The sequence below is a fragment of the Mizuhopecten yessoensis genome, unplaced genomic scaffold (assembly GCF_002113885.1).
Source record: "Mizuhopecten yessoensis strain PY_sf001 unplaced genomic scaffold, ASM211388v2 scaffold81, whole genome shotgun sequence".
Lineage (NCBI taxonomy): Eukaryota > Metazoa > Mollusca > Bivalvia > Pectinida > Pectinidae > Mizuhopecten > Mizuhopecten yessoensis.
Window position 1 is genome coordinate 317,501 of NW_018403368.1, and position 15,572 is coordinate 333,072.

Genomic DNA, 15,572 nt, shown 5'->3' on the forward strand with positions numbered 1-15,572 from the left:
ACAACACATGTAGTTCTCTCTGTTATTAATATCGCACATATACTTTCGTCTGTTATTACTATCACACATATACTTTCGTCTGTTACTACTATCACACATGTACTTCCGTCTGTTATTACTACCACACATGTACTTCCGTCTGTTATTACTATCACACATGCACTTCCGTCTGTTATTACTACAACACATGTAGTTCTCTCTGTTATTAATATCGCACATATACTTTCGTCTGTTATTACTATCACACATATACTTTCGTCTGTTATTCCTATCACACATGTACTTCCGTCTGTTATTACTACAACACATGTACATCCCTGTGTTATCACAACCACACATGTACTTCTATGTGTTATCACTACCACACATGTACTTCTGTGTCTTTTCACCCCACACATGTACTTTTGTGTGTTATCACAACCACACAGGTTCTTCTGTATGTTATAACTACATACAACACATGTACTTTTGTATGTTATAACTACAACACATGTTCTTCTGTATGTTATAACTACATACAACACATGTACTTTTGTATGTTATAACTACAACACATGTTCTTCTGTATGTTATAATTACATACAACACTTCCGTCGTTTATTACTATCACACATGTATTTCCGTCTGTTATAACTATAACACATGTTCTTCCGTCTGTTATTAATATCACATATATACTTCCGTCTGTTATTACTATCACACATGCACTTCTCTCTGTTATTACTACAAAACATGTACTTCCGTCTGTTATTACTACAACACATGTACATCCCTGTGTTATCACAACCACACATGTACTTCTATGTGTTATCACTACCACACATGTACTTCTGTGTCTTTTCACCCCACACATGTACTTTTGTGTGTTATCACAACCACACAGGTTCTTCTGTATGTTATAACTACATACAACACATGTACTTTTGTATGTTATAACTACAACACATGTTCTTCTGTATGTTATAACTACATACAACACATGTACTTTTGTATGTTATAACTACAACACATGTTCTTCTGTATGTTATAATTACATACAACACTTCCGTCGTTTATTACTATCACACATGTATTTCCGTCTGTTATAACTATAACACATGTTCTTCCGTCTGTTATTAATATCACATATATACTTCCGTCTGTTATTACTATCACACATGTACTTCCATCTGTTATTACTATCACACATGTACTTCCGTCTGATATTACTATCACACATGTACTTCCGTCTGTAATTACTATCACACATGTACTTCCGTCTGTTATTACTATCACACATGTTCTTCCGTCTGTTATTACTATCACACATGTATTTCCGTCTGTTATTACTATCACACATGTTCTTCCGTCTGTTATTACTATCACACATATACTTCCGTCTGTTATTACTATCACACATGCACTTCTCTCTGTTATTACTATCACACATGTACTTCTGTATATTATAACTACCACACATGCACTTCTCTCTGTTATTACTACAACACATGTACTTCCGTCTGTTATTACTACAACACATGTACATCCCTGTGTTATCACAACCACACATGTACTTCTGTTTGTTATCACTACCACACATGTACTTTTGTGTGTTATCACAACCACACAAGTTCTCCTGTATGTTATAACTACATACAACACATGTACTTCTGTATGTTATAACTACCACACATGCACTACTCTCTGTTATTACTATCACACATGTATTTCCGTCTGTTATTACTACAACGCATGTACATCCCTGAGTTATCACAACCACACAAGTTCTTCTGTATGTTATAATTACACACAACACATGTACTTCTGTTTGTTATCACTACCAGACATGTACTTTTGTGTGTTATCACATCCACACAAGTTCTCCTGTATTATCACACATTTATTTCCGTCTGTTATTACTACAACACATGTACTTCCGTCGTTTATTAATATCACACATGTACTTCCGTCTCTTATTACTACAACACATGTTCTTCCGTCTGTTAATACTACCACACATGTACTTCTCTCTGTTATTACTACAACACATGTACTTCTGTATGTTATAACTACCACACACGCACTTCTCTCTGTTATTACTATCACACATGTACTTCTGTATATTATAACTACCACACATGCACATCTCTCTGTTATTACTACAACACATGTACTTCCGTCGTTTATTAATATCACACATGTACTTCCGTCTCTTATTACTACAACGCATGTTCTTCCGTCTGTTAATACTACCACACATGTACTTCTCTCTGTTATTACTATCACACATGTACTTCTGTATATTATAACTACCACACATGCACATCTCTCTGTTATTACTACAACACATGTACTTCTGTATATTATAACTACAACACATGTACTTCTCTCTGTTATTACTACAACACATCTACTTCTGTATGTTATAACTACCACACATGTACTTCTCTCTGTTATTACTACAACACATGTACTTCCGTCTGTTAATACTACCACACATGCACTTCTCTCTGTTATTACTACAACACATCTCCTTCCGTCTGTTATTACTATCACAGATGTAGTTCTCTCTGTTATTACTACCACACATGTTCCTCCGTCTGTTTTTACTATCACACATGCACTTCTCTCTGTTATTACTACAACACATGTACTTCCGTCTGTTATTACTACCACACATATACTTCTCTCTGTTACTACTACCGCACATCCACTTCTCTCTGTTATTACTACAACACATCTCCTTCCGTCTGTTATTACTATCCCACATATCCCTCTCTCTGTTATTACTACCACACATGTCCCTCCGTCTGTTTTTACTATCACCCATGCACTTCTCTCTGTTATTACCATCACACATGTACTTCTGTATATTATGTACTTCCGTCTGTTATTACTACAACACATCTACTCCCGTCTGTTATTACTATCACACATATACCTCTCTCTGTTATTACTACCACACATATACTTCTCTCTGTTACTACTACCGCACATCCACTTCTCTCTGTTATTACTATCACACATGTAGTTCTCTCTATTATTACTACCACACATGTACTTCCGTCTGTTATTACTACCACACATGCATTTCTCTCTGTTATTTCTTCAACTTATAACTACCACACATGTACTTCTCTCTGTTATTAATATCACACATATACTTCCGTCTGTTATTACTACAACACATGTACTTTTGTATATTATAACTACCACATATGTACTTCTCTCTGTTATTACTTGTATGTTATAACTACAACACATGCACTTCTGTATGTTATAACTACACCACATGCACTTCTCTCTGTTATTGCTACAACACATGTACTTCCGTCTGTTAATACTACCACACATGCCCTTCTCTCTGTTATTACTACAACACGTCTACTTCCGTCTGTTATTACTACCACACATATACTTCTCTCTGTTATTACTACCACACATGCACTTCTCTCTGTTATTACTACCACACATGCATTTCTCTCTGTTATTTCTACAACACATCTACTTCTGTATGTTATAACTACCACACATGTACTTCTCTCTGTTATTAATATCACACATGTAGTTATCTCTGTTATTTCTACAACACATGTACTTCCGTCTGTTATTACTAGGGGAAACCACATAATTACTCAAGAATAGGTCTACATTTGGGTATCATGTTAGTTGCTTAAATGTGGTGTGCCATATTACTCAACATCAATGCAATACACACTTGAAACATATTATTAAAGATCCCCATTCCACTTCTAAAAACTGTTACTAAGAAAAGATTTGATACATTAATTCTGAAAGGGAGCCTTCGCTTTGCGGATTTTTTTTTTTTTTTTTTTTACAAAACTTGTATCAACAAACAACATTTTTCTGAGAGTAAGATCAGCGCTGTTTTCTAGCCAAGCACGAATACGGGCCCGGATAATGTACAGACTAAATTGATTCTTACTGTATTGAAATGATACATTCAATATCTGAAGGAGGTAATTGCTGAATATGCGTAAACATTACAATTATTCTACACATTTTGATAACTGTTGGTTATTATTTTTTGCTCTATTTATAACAGGCAAACGTTTGAAGGAGATCGCCATTAGAAAAAAAAGTTGCGGAAATTGTCAGGTATGGAGTGAACTTGAGAAAAAGGGAACTTATTCGAAACCTGTTATAAGCTATATGCAATCTTGCATATAAATACTAAACAGATAAAGGGTTTAAGTTACAGAAATATTGAGACTAGGTGGTCTTATCTATAAGGGCTTTTCTTAGCAAAAGATCGTCAAAGTTAAATACTTAAAGAGTTTTATCAGTTTTATTTTGACACATGGCACTCAAATGAACAATGCTGCTTGACCTGACTTGGCGCCAGGAGACTGGCTGGAAGCCATATAACCCCCTCACTTGTGAAAAATATCGATGTTCTGACAAACTCGTGAACTAGATATATATATACATATACTAAAAGTACATGTTATTTAACGGGAAACCGTTATATGTCCTCTATATATTAAAAACGACGAGAACAGGTATGGAACATAGACAATACCAGTGATACATAAGGCGCTGTTGAAGTAATATATATGACTTACTTGACTTAGTTCCTTCTCCCCAAGTGGAGAATAGGGCCATGAACAAGTCCTCTCCACAACATCTTATCTTCTGCCTTCTTTGCAGCGTCTGACCATGACGCAACATTATGAAGGTATCAGACGACAAAAAAAGATAAAGCGAGGGGACATGAACCCTAAATGGCATATAATTACTACTGAGAAAAAAGAGGATCAACAAAAAATATGAAGGCTGGACTGTTACTTTTGAGGTATAGACTTTACATGTAGATATATATAATATATAGTTTTGAACTTTGATTAATCATAGTGGTTCCACTTGTTTTGTAGAGGTTCGTGATGGATTTTTCTTTCCAAGTTACAATGTAGTCATCTGTGTTATTCATTTTACTGATGACAACCTCTACATTGTAGTAATGTCAGCATTCACGTTATAATGAAAATAGCGTTTATATTTTAATGGTTATAGCGCGAACATTTTAATGGTGTAAGCGTCCAAATTGTAATCGTACATGTAATAGCGTCCTAAATTTAATGGTGTTAGCGTCCACATTATTATGATGATCGCGTCAACGTGTTTATGGTAATAGCGTTTACCTTGTAATGGATATGGTTTCATTATTATAACGATAATCGTTAACATTTTAATGGTGAGAGCGTCGACATTTTAAATGTTTAAAGCTAAATAAATTTAGATTCTGAATATTGGCAAGTGTGCAATTAACTTCTGATGATGAATAATTACTGTTCAATAAGTTTGAATACGGACTTAGAAATCACATTAATTGGTTTCATAGTGCAGTAAGAAGTTGCAGTTGCCTCACGGCCCCTCTCTGGGGGCCCCTTTGGAAACCCCTTGTCAGGTGACGTTATTGGTGCTATTTTTAGCAGGGTTTTCCCGAACAATTCAAGTGGTTGAAACTGGACATTTGGAGCGGACTATGAATATGGGGATAGCGAGGTAACCTAAGTGGAAGTGCATACAATACATACATTCATTAAAAAATTATGGATCTTCACGTGGTGTCCCTTTAAGACATACATACTGACATCTCCATAAGGCCTTTACATCTTCAGCACACACGTATGCATACACACATAAGGAGATATTAGCCAGGTGGCATGGGACAAGTAGTTAGCGCCTGATAAGGCAGCTCCTGCGAATTCCTATTGATATTGATAATTCTATATTACGCTGTGTGATGTCATATTGTGTAGGTATTGAAAATTCTATTTTTACGCTGTGTGATGTCATATTGTCTCTTGGTATTAATAATTTTATATTATGCTGTGTGATGTCATATTGTCTCTTGGTATTAATACTATGTATTATGATTTGTGAATTTTATTTTCTCTTGATATTACTACTTCTGTATTAAGCTGTGAGATGTCTGAATGTCTTTTGATATCAATAATTCGATAGTATGCTTTCGGATTTCTTATCTTCTTTTGATATTAATAATTCTGTATTATACTATAGGATGTCGTATATTCTCTGGATATTTATAACTCTGTATTATTCTGTAGGATGTCTTATATTCTCTTTATACTAATACTTGTGTCTTCCTGCTTTACTAAGGTAAAAAAAAAATCACCGCTGTTTCAAGACCTTTGTATTATTGCTGTACTGTAAAGATATTGTGTTTCACCGCTGTAACAAGACCTATTTCTTAGCGCTGTACTATTATGAAATTGTGTTTCACCGCTGTACCCAGACCTATTTCTTAGCGCTGTACTATTAAGATAGTGTGTTTTACCGCTGTACCAAGACCTATTTCTTAGTGCTGTACTATTATTAAATTGTGTTTTACCGCTGTACCAAGACCTATGTCTTAGTGCTGTTCTATTATGAAATTGTGTTTCACCGCTGTACCCAGACCTATTTCGTAGTGCTGTACTATTAAGAAATTGTGTTTCACCGCTGTACCAAGACCTATTTCTTAGTGCTGTACTATTATGAAATTGTGTTTCACCGCGGTACCAAGACCTATGTCTTAGCGCTGTACTATTATGAAATTGTGTTTCACCGCTGTACCCAGACCTATTTCTTAGTGCTGTACTATTATGAAATTATGTTTCACCGCGGTACCAAGACCTATTTCTTAGCGCTGTACTATTATGAAATTGTGTTTCACCGCTGTACCAAGACCTATTTCTTAGTGCTGTACTATTATGAAATTGTGTTTTACCGCTGTACCAAGACCTATTTCTTAGTGCTGTACTATTATGAAATTGTGTTTCACCGCTGTACCAAGACCTATTTCTTAGTGCTGTACTATTATGAAATTGTGTTTCACCGCGGTACCAAGACCTATTTCTTAGCGCTGTACTATTATGAAATTGTGTTTCACCGCTGTACCAAGACCTATTTCTTAGTGCTGTACTATTAAGAAATTGTGTTTCACCGCTGTACCAAGACCTATTTCTTAGTGCTGTACTATTATGAAATTGTGTTTCACCGCGGTACCAAGACCTATGTCTTAGCGCTGTACTATTATGAAATTGTGTTTCACCGCTGTACCCAACCTATTTCTTAGTGCTGTACTATTATGAAATTGTGTTTCACCGCGGTACCCAGACCTATTTCTTAGCGCTGTACTATTAAGATATTGTGTTTCACCGCTGAACCAAAACCTTTTTTCGTAATGATGTACTATTAAGGTATTGTTTTGCACCGCTGTACCCAGACCTAATTTTTAGTGCTGTACTATAACGTATTGTGTTTTACCGCGGTACCAAGACATATGTCTTAGTGCTGTATTAAGTGTTTTTCCTCGCTCTACCAAATCTATAACAACATAATTTTGTTTGTTTGTTTTTATTTTCACAACAAAGCAATAAGCACATACACAAAATACAAATAACTAGTCGTAAGAATGACTATCGTAACACATTACAGCTGTTCAAAACATATACGCCGCCTTCCATTTACACCCTCTCACACCCTCACACAAACAATTGTATATCCGCTAAATAATTTCAATCAAAATATACACGACAATTGCACATTTATTATGGGTGCCATCGAATTAATACATGTATTAAAAGTAGAAAATATTTTATATGGCACAGGATACCAGAAACATACAAAAATAAGTACTAGATTTTTACTTGAATTCCAGATTATGCTTAAGACTCACCAATCAATTCATAAAGTGTCCCTGGCTGACGCCTTTCCCGATATGAACATATCTTAATAATATTCTTATTAATGATATCATAAATTTTTATGCAAACCACATTGAAACTTCAATCAAAGATCGTCGATAGAGTTACATTTTAAAAAAAGTTTATAAAACAGAATAGAACCAATTGCGTTATTCTAAAGTATTTTCAATACCTTTAAACTGAACTAGATCTCAAAAGGGAAAACAAACCTAACAGTGGTTAAAACACTCATACAGATATCAGGGTGCTTTTGAGAAGTTGTGAAAATGAAACATGTGATTAATGCTTGCATGAAATATGAAAAATTCTGAATATGCACATAAGTGTATTTTTATCACACATTGCTTGTTGAGGAAAGACCTGAGCAAATTAGCGTTATATGGCAACGAGTAGATAATGGAGACAGATGTAAAACTAACAACGTATAGCTATACACTCTGATAACTCTTGTTCTAAGGGCATACCTCACATATAGTTGATTATTATGTGAGTGTTATAAAACAACCATAATTTGTTTTAGATTAATGATACATTAATCAATTAAGACAAAGTTCCAACAAATATTCACGAAACATCTTCCTCCGATTCCAAGGGTTTACACTCAGTTACGTTCTCAGATCCCTGGCATATGTCGTGAAAAATTCGAAGGCTTTATAAAGCCAATTAGCGGGTGAAAGAAGTAGACTAGTTTGATAGTTTGAAGTACATCAAAAGAATCACGTTGTACCATAACGGTAAAAATAACCGATTTTGAAGCCGAGTGTCGCTCCTCTGTAAACTTCAAAGGCCAGGTTTCGGCTTAGCGATTGGTCAGGTTTTTTCACCTTAAACCAATTAAATAGCTAACTTTATACATTCAATTTTGTCACGACATATTACCAGGATGCAGATAAGGTTAGTGATCGTGACCCCTGGAATTTCGAGGAGGATATAAGATATGCTACATGGTAGAGTGTTGAATTATATTATAAACGAGAGAAGAAACTTTAATGTTGTAATCAGGAGTCTGGTACTATGCGTTAATTCTGAAACCACTCAGTAGATCGTCATAGTAATTCCAAGAATACAACATAGTAACACATACCCATATGATCTATTTAGAGACAAACTTGGAACTACTCAGAAAAACGTCATAGTAATTCCGTCTCAATCAGTGACATATAACTATTTTAAGTACATGTAAATCAGTTTGGAACAACGCAGAATTTCGTCATGGTAATTCCTTGAAATCTCACGCGGTGATAAACTTATATATTAAAATTTTGATATGATAAATATGTTGTTTGTACACTTAGATGTCGTTATTGTGATGTATTTAATTTACACCGTTTAATGTTGCATACATGTAAAATTAGTTACGATACATTATTAAAACCGATTTTTGTTTTTTTATATCTCAGATGGGTTTTTTCCCACTCATTACGTAAAATATAAAAAAGATACATCTGGTGGTTATCCGAATGAATTTCGTAAAATGCATACATGTATGTGCATGTTTTAATTCAACTATAAATTTCATGTATCATTTATAACGCATAGGCTATGTTATATTGCATTGATGTACAAATGTATTTTTTTCAGATTCTTTACATTAGTTATTGCACATATTCATGTCGTTAGATTCGTATTCTACATGTACCTTAATATACAAAGATTTCATATTATGAGTGTTTTAACTTACTGTACATACATGTATATGTATATTATTATTGTGTATATTTTATCCGGAACAAATCGTTCATGATTAATATATCTAAAAAGAAAATAACACAAAAATAAAAACACAAAAAATACGGAAGTAATTATTACGATAACGTTTTCTTTTTTTGAAATTTGGGCTTAAATTGTGTTAATGTATATATAGCATGCAGTAAAACGAACATACTGTATAGAATTATTCTATTATATGGAAGGTTTAAATGCTCGTTTTACATGTAATGTAGGGGTTATATACATTAAATGTATATACAATGATAAGTATAGAAATGGTTTAAAACCAACCATGGAACATGCAGCCTTAATACTATTCCTTTTCCATAGAGATACCGTATTTACCACAATTTGTTATTCTTTTTGTGCCACCTTCTCCAAAGATTATTTAAGAATTAATAAACTGTTTTTCTTCAATGAGTTTATTATGTTGTGTTATCGTTTGCTGATCTTTTCTTAAGTACGAATACTATATAAACGAATAATAATAATGAAAAACAAATACGTATACATTGTGCTTTAAGTGAAATTCAATTATGAAGATGGCAAATGTGTTGTTTTTTTAAAGTAAATATTACATTTACTAAATCATAAAATTTAAATATATTTTCTCGTATATTTATGTATTTTGTGTTGAAACAAGACATTTTCTTTCAGTAGCATCAATAACCAGTTACGCCTTGACAGACGCAGCTTTACAATTTTGATATTGACACGAGGAAATTAAAGATACAATAACAAATAGATCTGATCATTGTTTTGTCCCTGCCAGACCTATTCCGTCTTTGCATATTGCAGAGTTATCCTCTCTTGTGAGCAGGTATTGATTGTTACGTCATTGGTTTGTGTGTGAAAATTACGTCGTTTTCTCGAAAATTGATGACGTTACTCTCACAAACAAATGACGTAACAATCAATTCCTGCTCACAAGAGAAGATAACTCTGCAATACGCAAAGACGGAATACAAAACTCATCACAATATAGTTGATGATTATCCAGTAAACGCCTGTCCTGTAGCTTACAGTCAACGAACTATGCGAATAAAAGTTTAGATTTATAAGCTCGGCTTACAGTTGTCACTTTTTTTTTCATATTACATCAAAAAGTAAATTTAAGAACTAAATGCATTTATAAATTATTGAAATTAAAATAGAATGTAAGTTTCAATAACCATCCTATAACCATTACTATAATGTAAATGTACACTATAAAACAAAATAAATATAAGATATTGATGTTAATTTAATATTTAATCAATATCGTGATCACTTACTAAACCTCGAAAGAAGTTAAAAGTACTAGAGAACTAATAAGAAACTCATTGTGACTCATTTTGTCATTTCTTTTATGTCTAAACATGTCTAAACTTGGGAGCTAGAAAATATTAGGTAGCACATGTAAAACATAGGTAAAACAAGGGCAATGACATCTGAAATAGTCTGAATCCTTATAATGTAATTGTTTTTCTATTTATAGCCAAGTTCCGTTGCGGTAATTTGAAATTGAAAATTGAGACCGGCCGGTATTCTCGCCTCCTTTAGCGTTAAATGAGAGGAAATGTATTTTATGTCAGTCAGGATCGGTCAAAGACGAGCGCCATTGTTTTATTAGATGGTGAGTTTTATTCTAATTTTAGGCGAGATGTATTTAATGAGGCAAGTAAATATTGCCCAACCTTTTTTAAATCAGGCCCCTATGAACAATTGTTTTGTCTTATGACAAGTTATGATCTATGACCTATTTCAGTTTTCCCACTATATTTTATGTATCGCAGAAGATCTTGAATACCTGTTTCTCATAAGTCAAACTGTCTGTATATCAATACATTTTAATGCATTTTGTATAGTTTTTATGACTTCTAATGTGTTGTATATACCTGTAATATTGGCATGTGACACGTTAATAAAATGTATTGTATTGCAATGTAGTCATACCACAAGTTAAAACAAGGGAAGTACGATTACAATCACTAGTTGTGTGTTCTCCGTTATGACACGACACGACACAAAACGTTATATTATGATATGAAACACTATATTTTGACACATTCTAAAAACGATATATTCATGTTTTTGAAAGTATAATCTTCTATCAAATAAAACAAGTCATTTTAGTATAGCTTAAGAAACATCAACAAAAGAACAACAAACAGTTCATTGGAAATTCAGCAAAACATAAAATACATTTATAATGTCCTGATTTTCTAACTGGGACACAATGAATCACAGCAAATTCTTGGATACAATTGTCTTGATCTTGGTGTGATGATTCGTTTTTTCGTTAAAAAAACCCTTTGTAAAATTGTATTCATATCAAAATGTTCTTGAAATAATAATTACTATAGCAAAATGTTTTGGTCTGCTGTTTTTTTTTTTTTTTTTTTTTTTTTTTTTTTTTTTTTTTTATCTTGGAAGGAATATCAAGAGAGAAAACAACCCATCTCTGGCATATCTTATGAAATTCGTAGATATCCCAACATCATTTAATAAATATCGAAATTTAATTCTAATATCTATTTAAAAACTGTAAATAAATAAAAATAAAAAAAATGTTTATATAATGCTTTTAACTTATAAATAAAAACACAGGCATTTCGTTTGTAATATTTGTGTTCACATGGGCAGTCAACTTTGCTTGAGCAAGTGATAACACTCGACTTAATCACCAAATTACACTGCAAAGCGTAGTGTATTAAATGAAAACGACCGATCATCGAGGTTAAAAAACTTGTTCATACAGTTTTAACTGGAACTTAAAATGATGATTGTGAAATGATCAGATTGGGTCGGTGGGGTCAGGGGTCGGATATTAAAGGTAGAGGTGAACATTGTGACGAGAAATACGTTATTTTATGCAGATATATCTCATTTTATCTAGAATAAAATTATCCTCGGCTAAACGCCTTCCAACCCTTTACAGTATTTTATTTTACATATATCACTTTAATTAAACCCTTCATTTGATCTTTCTTTGCTCGTTCGTAGTATAACTCTGTACTTATCTAGCCATAGACATTATCTCGTCTAAGTTGCGAACAAGTTCCGTTGCATCTTGCCAAAGGCTCGCTACGACAAAACTATCCAGATTCATATGAAATTTATTTGAGATATCATATTCATATATATATATATTAAACATTTGTTATAAATTACAAAATAATAAAACCAGCAAACGTAGCTATGCCAATGAAAAATAGCAAAATGGGAATTGGTCAAAAGAAACCAAAAACATGTATAAAAACGACGCATTATTTAAAATAAGAAAATTAAAAACATCTTACAATCAGTTACTTTAACGTTGCATCAGTCGCCTATTCCACATGCGTTAATGTTCAGGAGTTTCCCATGTATCATTTTCAGCCACATGGTCATAGATATTTGTCTTTCGAACGTTGCCATGCCTTTATCATGAGATCTGCGTTGTGGTTATTAAAGTGGGAGAAAAAACCTTTGTCTAAGCTTGGGTTTTCTTCATTCGTGAAAAACGGTTGCGCATCCACTGCAGTGATGTTGAGTTTATTAGCAACTATACCTAAATACACATCGTCTATCCAGAAAAAATCAACATATGGAAATGCAAGAGCGAAACGCTGTGCACAACTGTAGGAAGTAAGAAAGGCTCCGCCTGCTAGATAGGGGGGAAACAGATGAAACGGAAAGTCGACTTTAGATATTATCCATTTGGAATCCGATCTACTTGGCGTCCCACTCACTACTTTCCTTCCACGAAACAGTGTCTTTCGTTCGTTCATCGGAATGGATTGAGCATATGCTAGAACTTTTGATACATCGACAAAATGATCATCGTCTACAAACAGGAAAAAGTCAGCATTAGAGCAATATTGAACTCCCCAGTTATATCCCATAATAGTTTTGTACGTGTTGTTACTGTAATTGTCTACAAAATCCTCTTGTACGATGTCCCGATAGCTTTGTGACTCCAGCGAGATGAATTCAGAAGAGTCAGGTGATGTGGCGACCAAAAACACTACTTTCACATTAGGCTTTTTAATTCTACCCCATGACATGCGTATTGCCATTCTTAGGCGATCATTCTTGACGGCAGATTTTACTAAAATCAACAGCTTTGGACCGAAATCAAAGTTAGAACGTCTATGTGAAGAAGCGGTGAAGGAACAATCCAAAGGTCGATGGATATATTTGAAAGGATGTCGATTTATTGGCGCGTAATCAGGCTCGGTATTATTAGCGATTTTCTGTTCCACAATTTTCTGGATATCTATTTCTAACGGAAAGAAAAAGCCGAACTTGTATTTTGGAAACGTTTGAATATCGTCATACTGTACAGGAGAAATATTCAGTTGTAAGAAGTCGTGTATGGAAATAATCAAGAGACACATCACACAGACTGCAAATACACTGTTCTTAAACTTAGCTCGTCTGCAAGCTCGCATGATGACGAGTGTGTCCGTTCGTCAGTACAATTACTCGTACCATCTTTGGACGTCAAATATGGCAATGAAATCCGGTCTGGTCGTGATAGTGTTATCGGTAACGTGTGAACGTGACGCCGTGGTATTCATGATTAAGGTCTTCTTTCCACCATTTCTGAAACATTAAAATTTACAGAAAACATTTAAAGAGATTCAACCATTTGTTAACTATCACAGTCCTTTTCGTTTTGTTTGGATGATATCATTTAAATATATATTACTTATATATAACCAACTGTATCCAAACGAATACCTGTAAATGCATACCAAAATAAGATTGACATTTTTCACATAGATGCCTTTTTCACATCTGCAGTTGTTGAAATCAAGGTTACTCGATGTCAGTGAAACCAAACTGTCTATTTACAAATGTTAATATTGAACGTGAATGACATCAGTTAACACCAAACATACAACATATTTCATCCAGCAACTCTTCAGTAATTTGAATAACTCACACATCAAAATTAATTTATCTTATTTTTATCATTATTAATGCTCGTCATTTTTCAAGAAATTGCCAACCATCTGAAAGAGTGGTAACATTTAGAGGTAACTATGATATACAAGTTTTGGAGAGATGATGCGTCGTTTTCGAAACACATTTTCTATCCGGATTCGACAGGCTTTTAGAATGCATGTCGTGTGATGTTGGGGGATGGGGGCATACAACTGTTTACACTTAGTGTAAACAACAATAATCTGACACGAGTAAAAACAACATCCAAAAACACCGATTGGATATCAGACGAGCGGGTACTTGTCAATAAAAATCCTTTCCACCAAACTTTACCAATCATTCACGGCAATGATGTTGATTTACTACTGATTTACCTTCATACCGGAAGTAGAAATATCAATCAATTGACTTTTGTTTCGGAAACATGTACCTCGGAAACGACGTAATACAAACATGTTAATTGTTTAAGCTAATACATTTTCACAACCAAATAGTGTTGTTCAAAATCCTTTTGCAAGCATGGTTATTGCTTCAAATAAGCATGAATGATGTTATGAAATTTATATAAAAATAAAATATAATAGTAATACAGAAAAAAACAATTTTATCTCTTCGTCTCCTTAGTTTCGTTAGTTTTTTATTCAAATTTCATATAGCTGCACTTGTATCAAATTCTGGAAAATACATCACTTCAAAGAGCTATCAAAGACGTTAATTGTGTATCAAAAGTTTGTGTATACACCTAGTTAGTGTATGTGTATCTTAGTGTGTGAATAACATAAGATGTAGTAACCTCCCTGCATATAAAAAGATCTCAGACCGTGCCAGACCAAATTTTTAGTCACATGTCATCCGAAGCGGTTGAGGAAGTCAAAAGGAAGTTGACGAACGAATTCTAACGCATATATCTAAAACAGCAGTATATGTGTATATCAGAAAAGTCATAAAAGGTGTTCATTACGAGATTCCAAGCCAATGGGTAAAACATGTAATGTAACAGCATTCAATAATACACAAAACAAAAATAAGCATATCAGCAAGGTCTAATCTATAACTTCACAACACTCCCTGCCAAAAGCAGCACTTTCCTCCATACACTTTTCATACGTGTTTTTAAAAACATTTCGATTAAAACATTATTTAGCATGTCATATAGTAATTCAAGACTTTTATTTCGGTCCCGGTTTATTTCAATTTCTCAGGTCCCTATAACCACATATTAACCTCAACAAAAGT

General features: G+C 33.7%; 1 protein-coding gene across 3 annotated transcripts in view; it reads right to left on the minus strand.

The window, feature by feature from the left end:
• Positions 1 to 11,787: 11,787 nt before the first annotated feature.
• LOC110452234 (beta-1,3-galactosyltransferase brn-like) overlaps positions 11,788 to 15,572 on the minus strand; it is a 42,824-nt gene continuing 39,039 nt past the window's right edge. For all 3 annotated transcript variants that reach the window (XM_021500812.1, XM_021500654.1, XM_021500727.1), the window contains exon 2: positions 11,788 to 13,991. In XM_021500812.1, the coding sequence (XP_021356487.1) occupies positions 12,791 to 13,837 (1,047 nt within the window). In that variant the 5' untranslated portion in view covers positions 13,838 to 13,991 and the 3' untranslated portion in view covers positions 11,788 to 12,790. The remainder of the gene's footprint in view (positions 13,992 to 15,572) is intronic.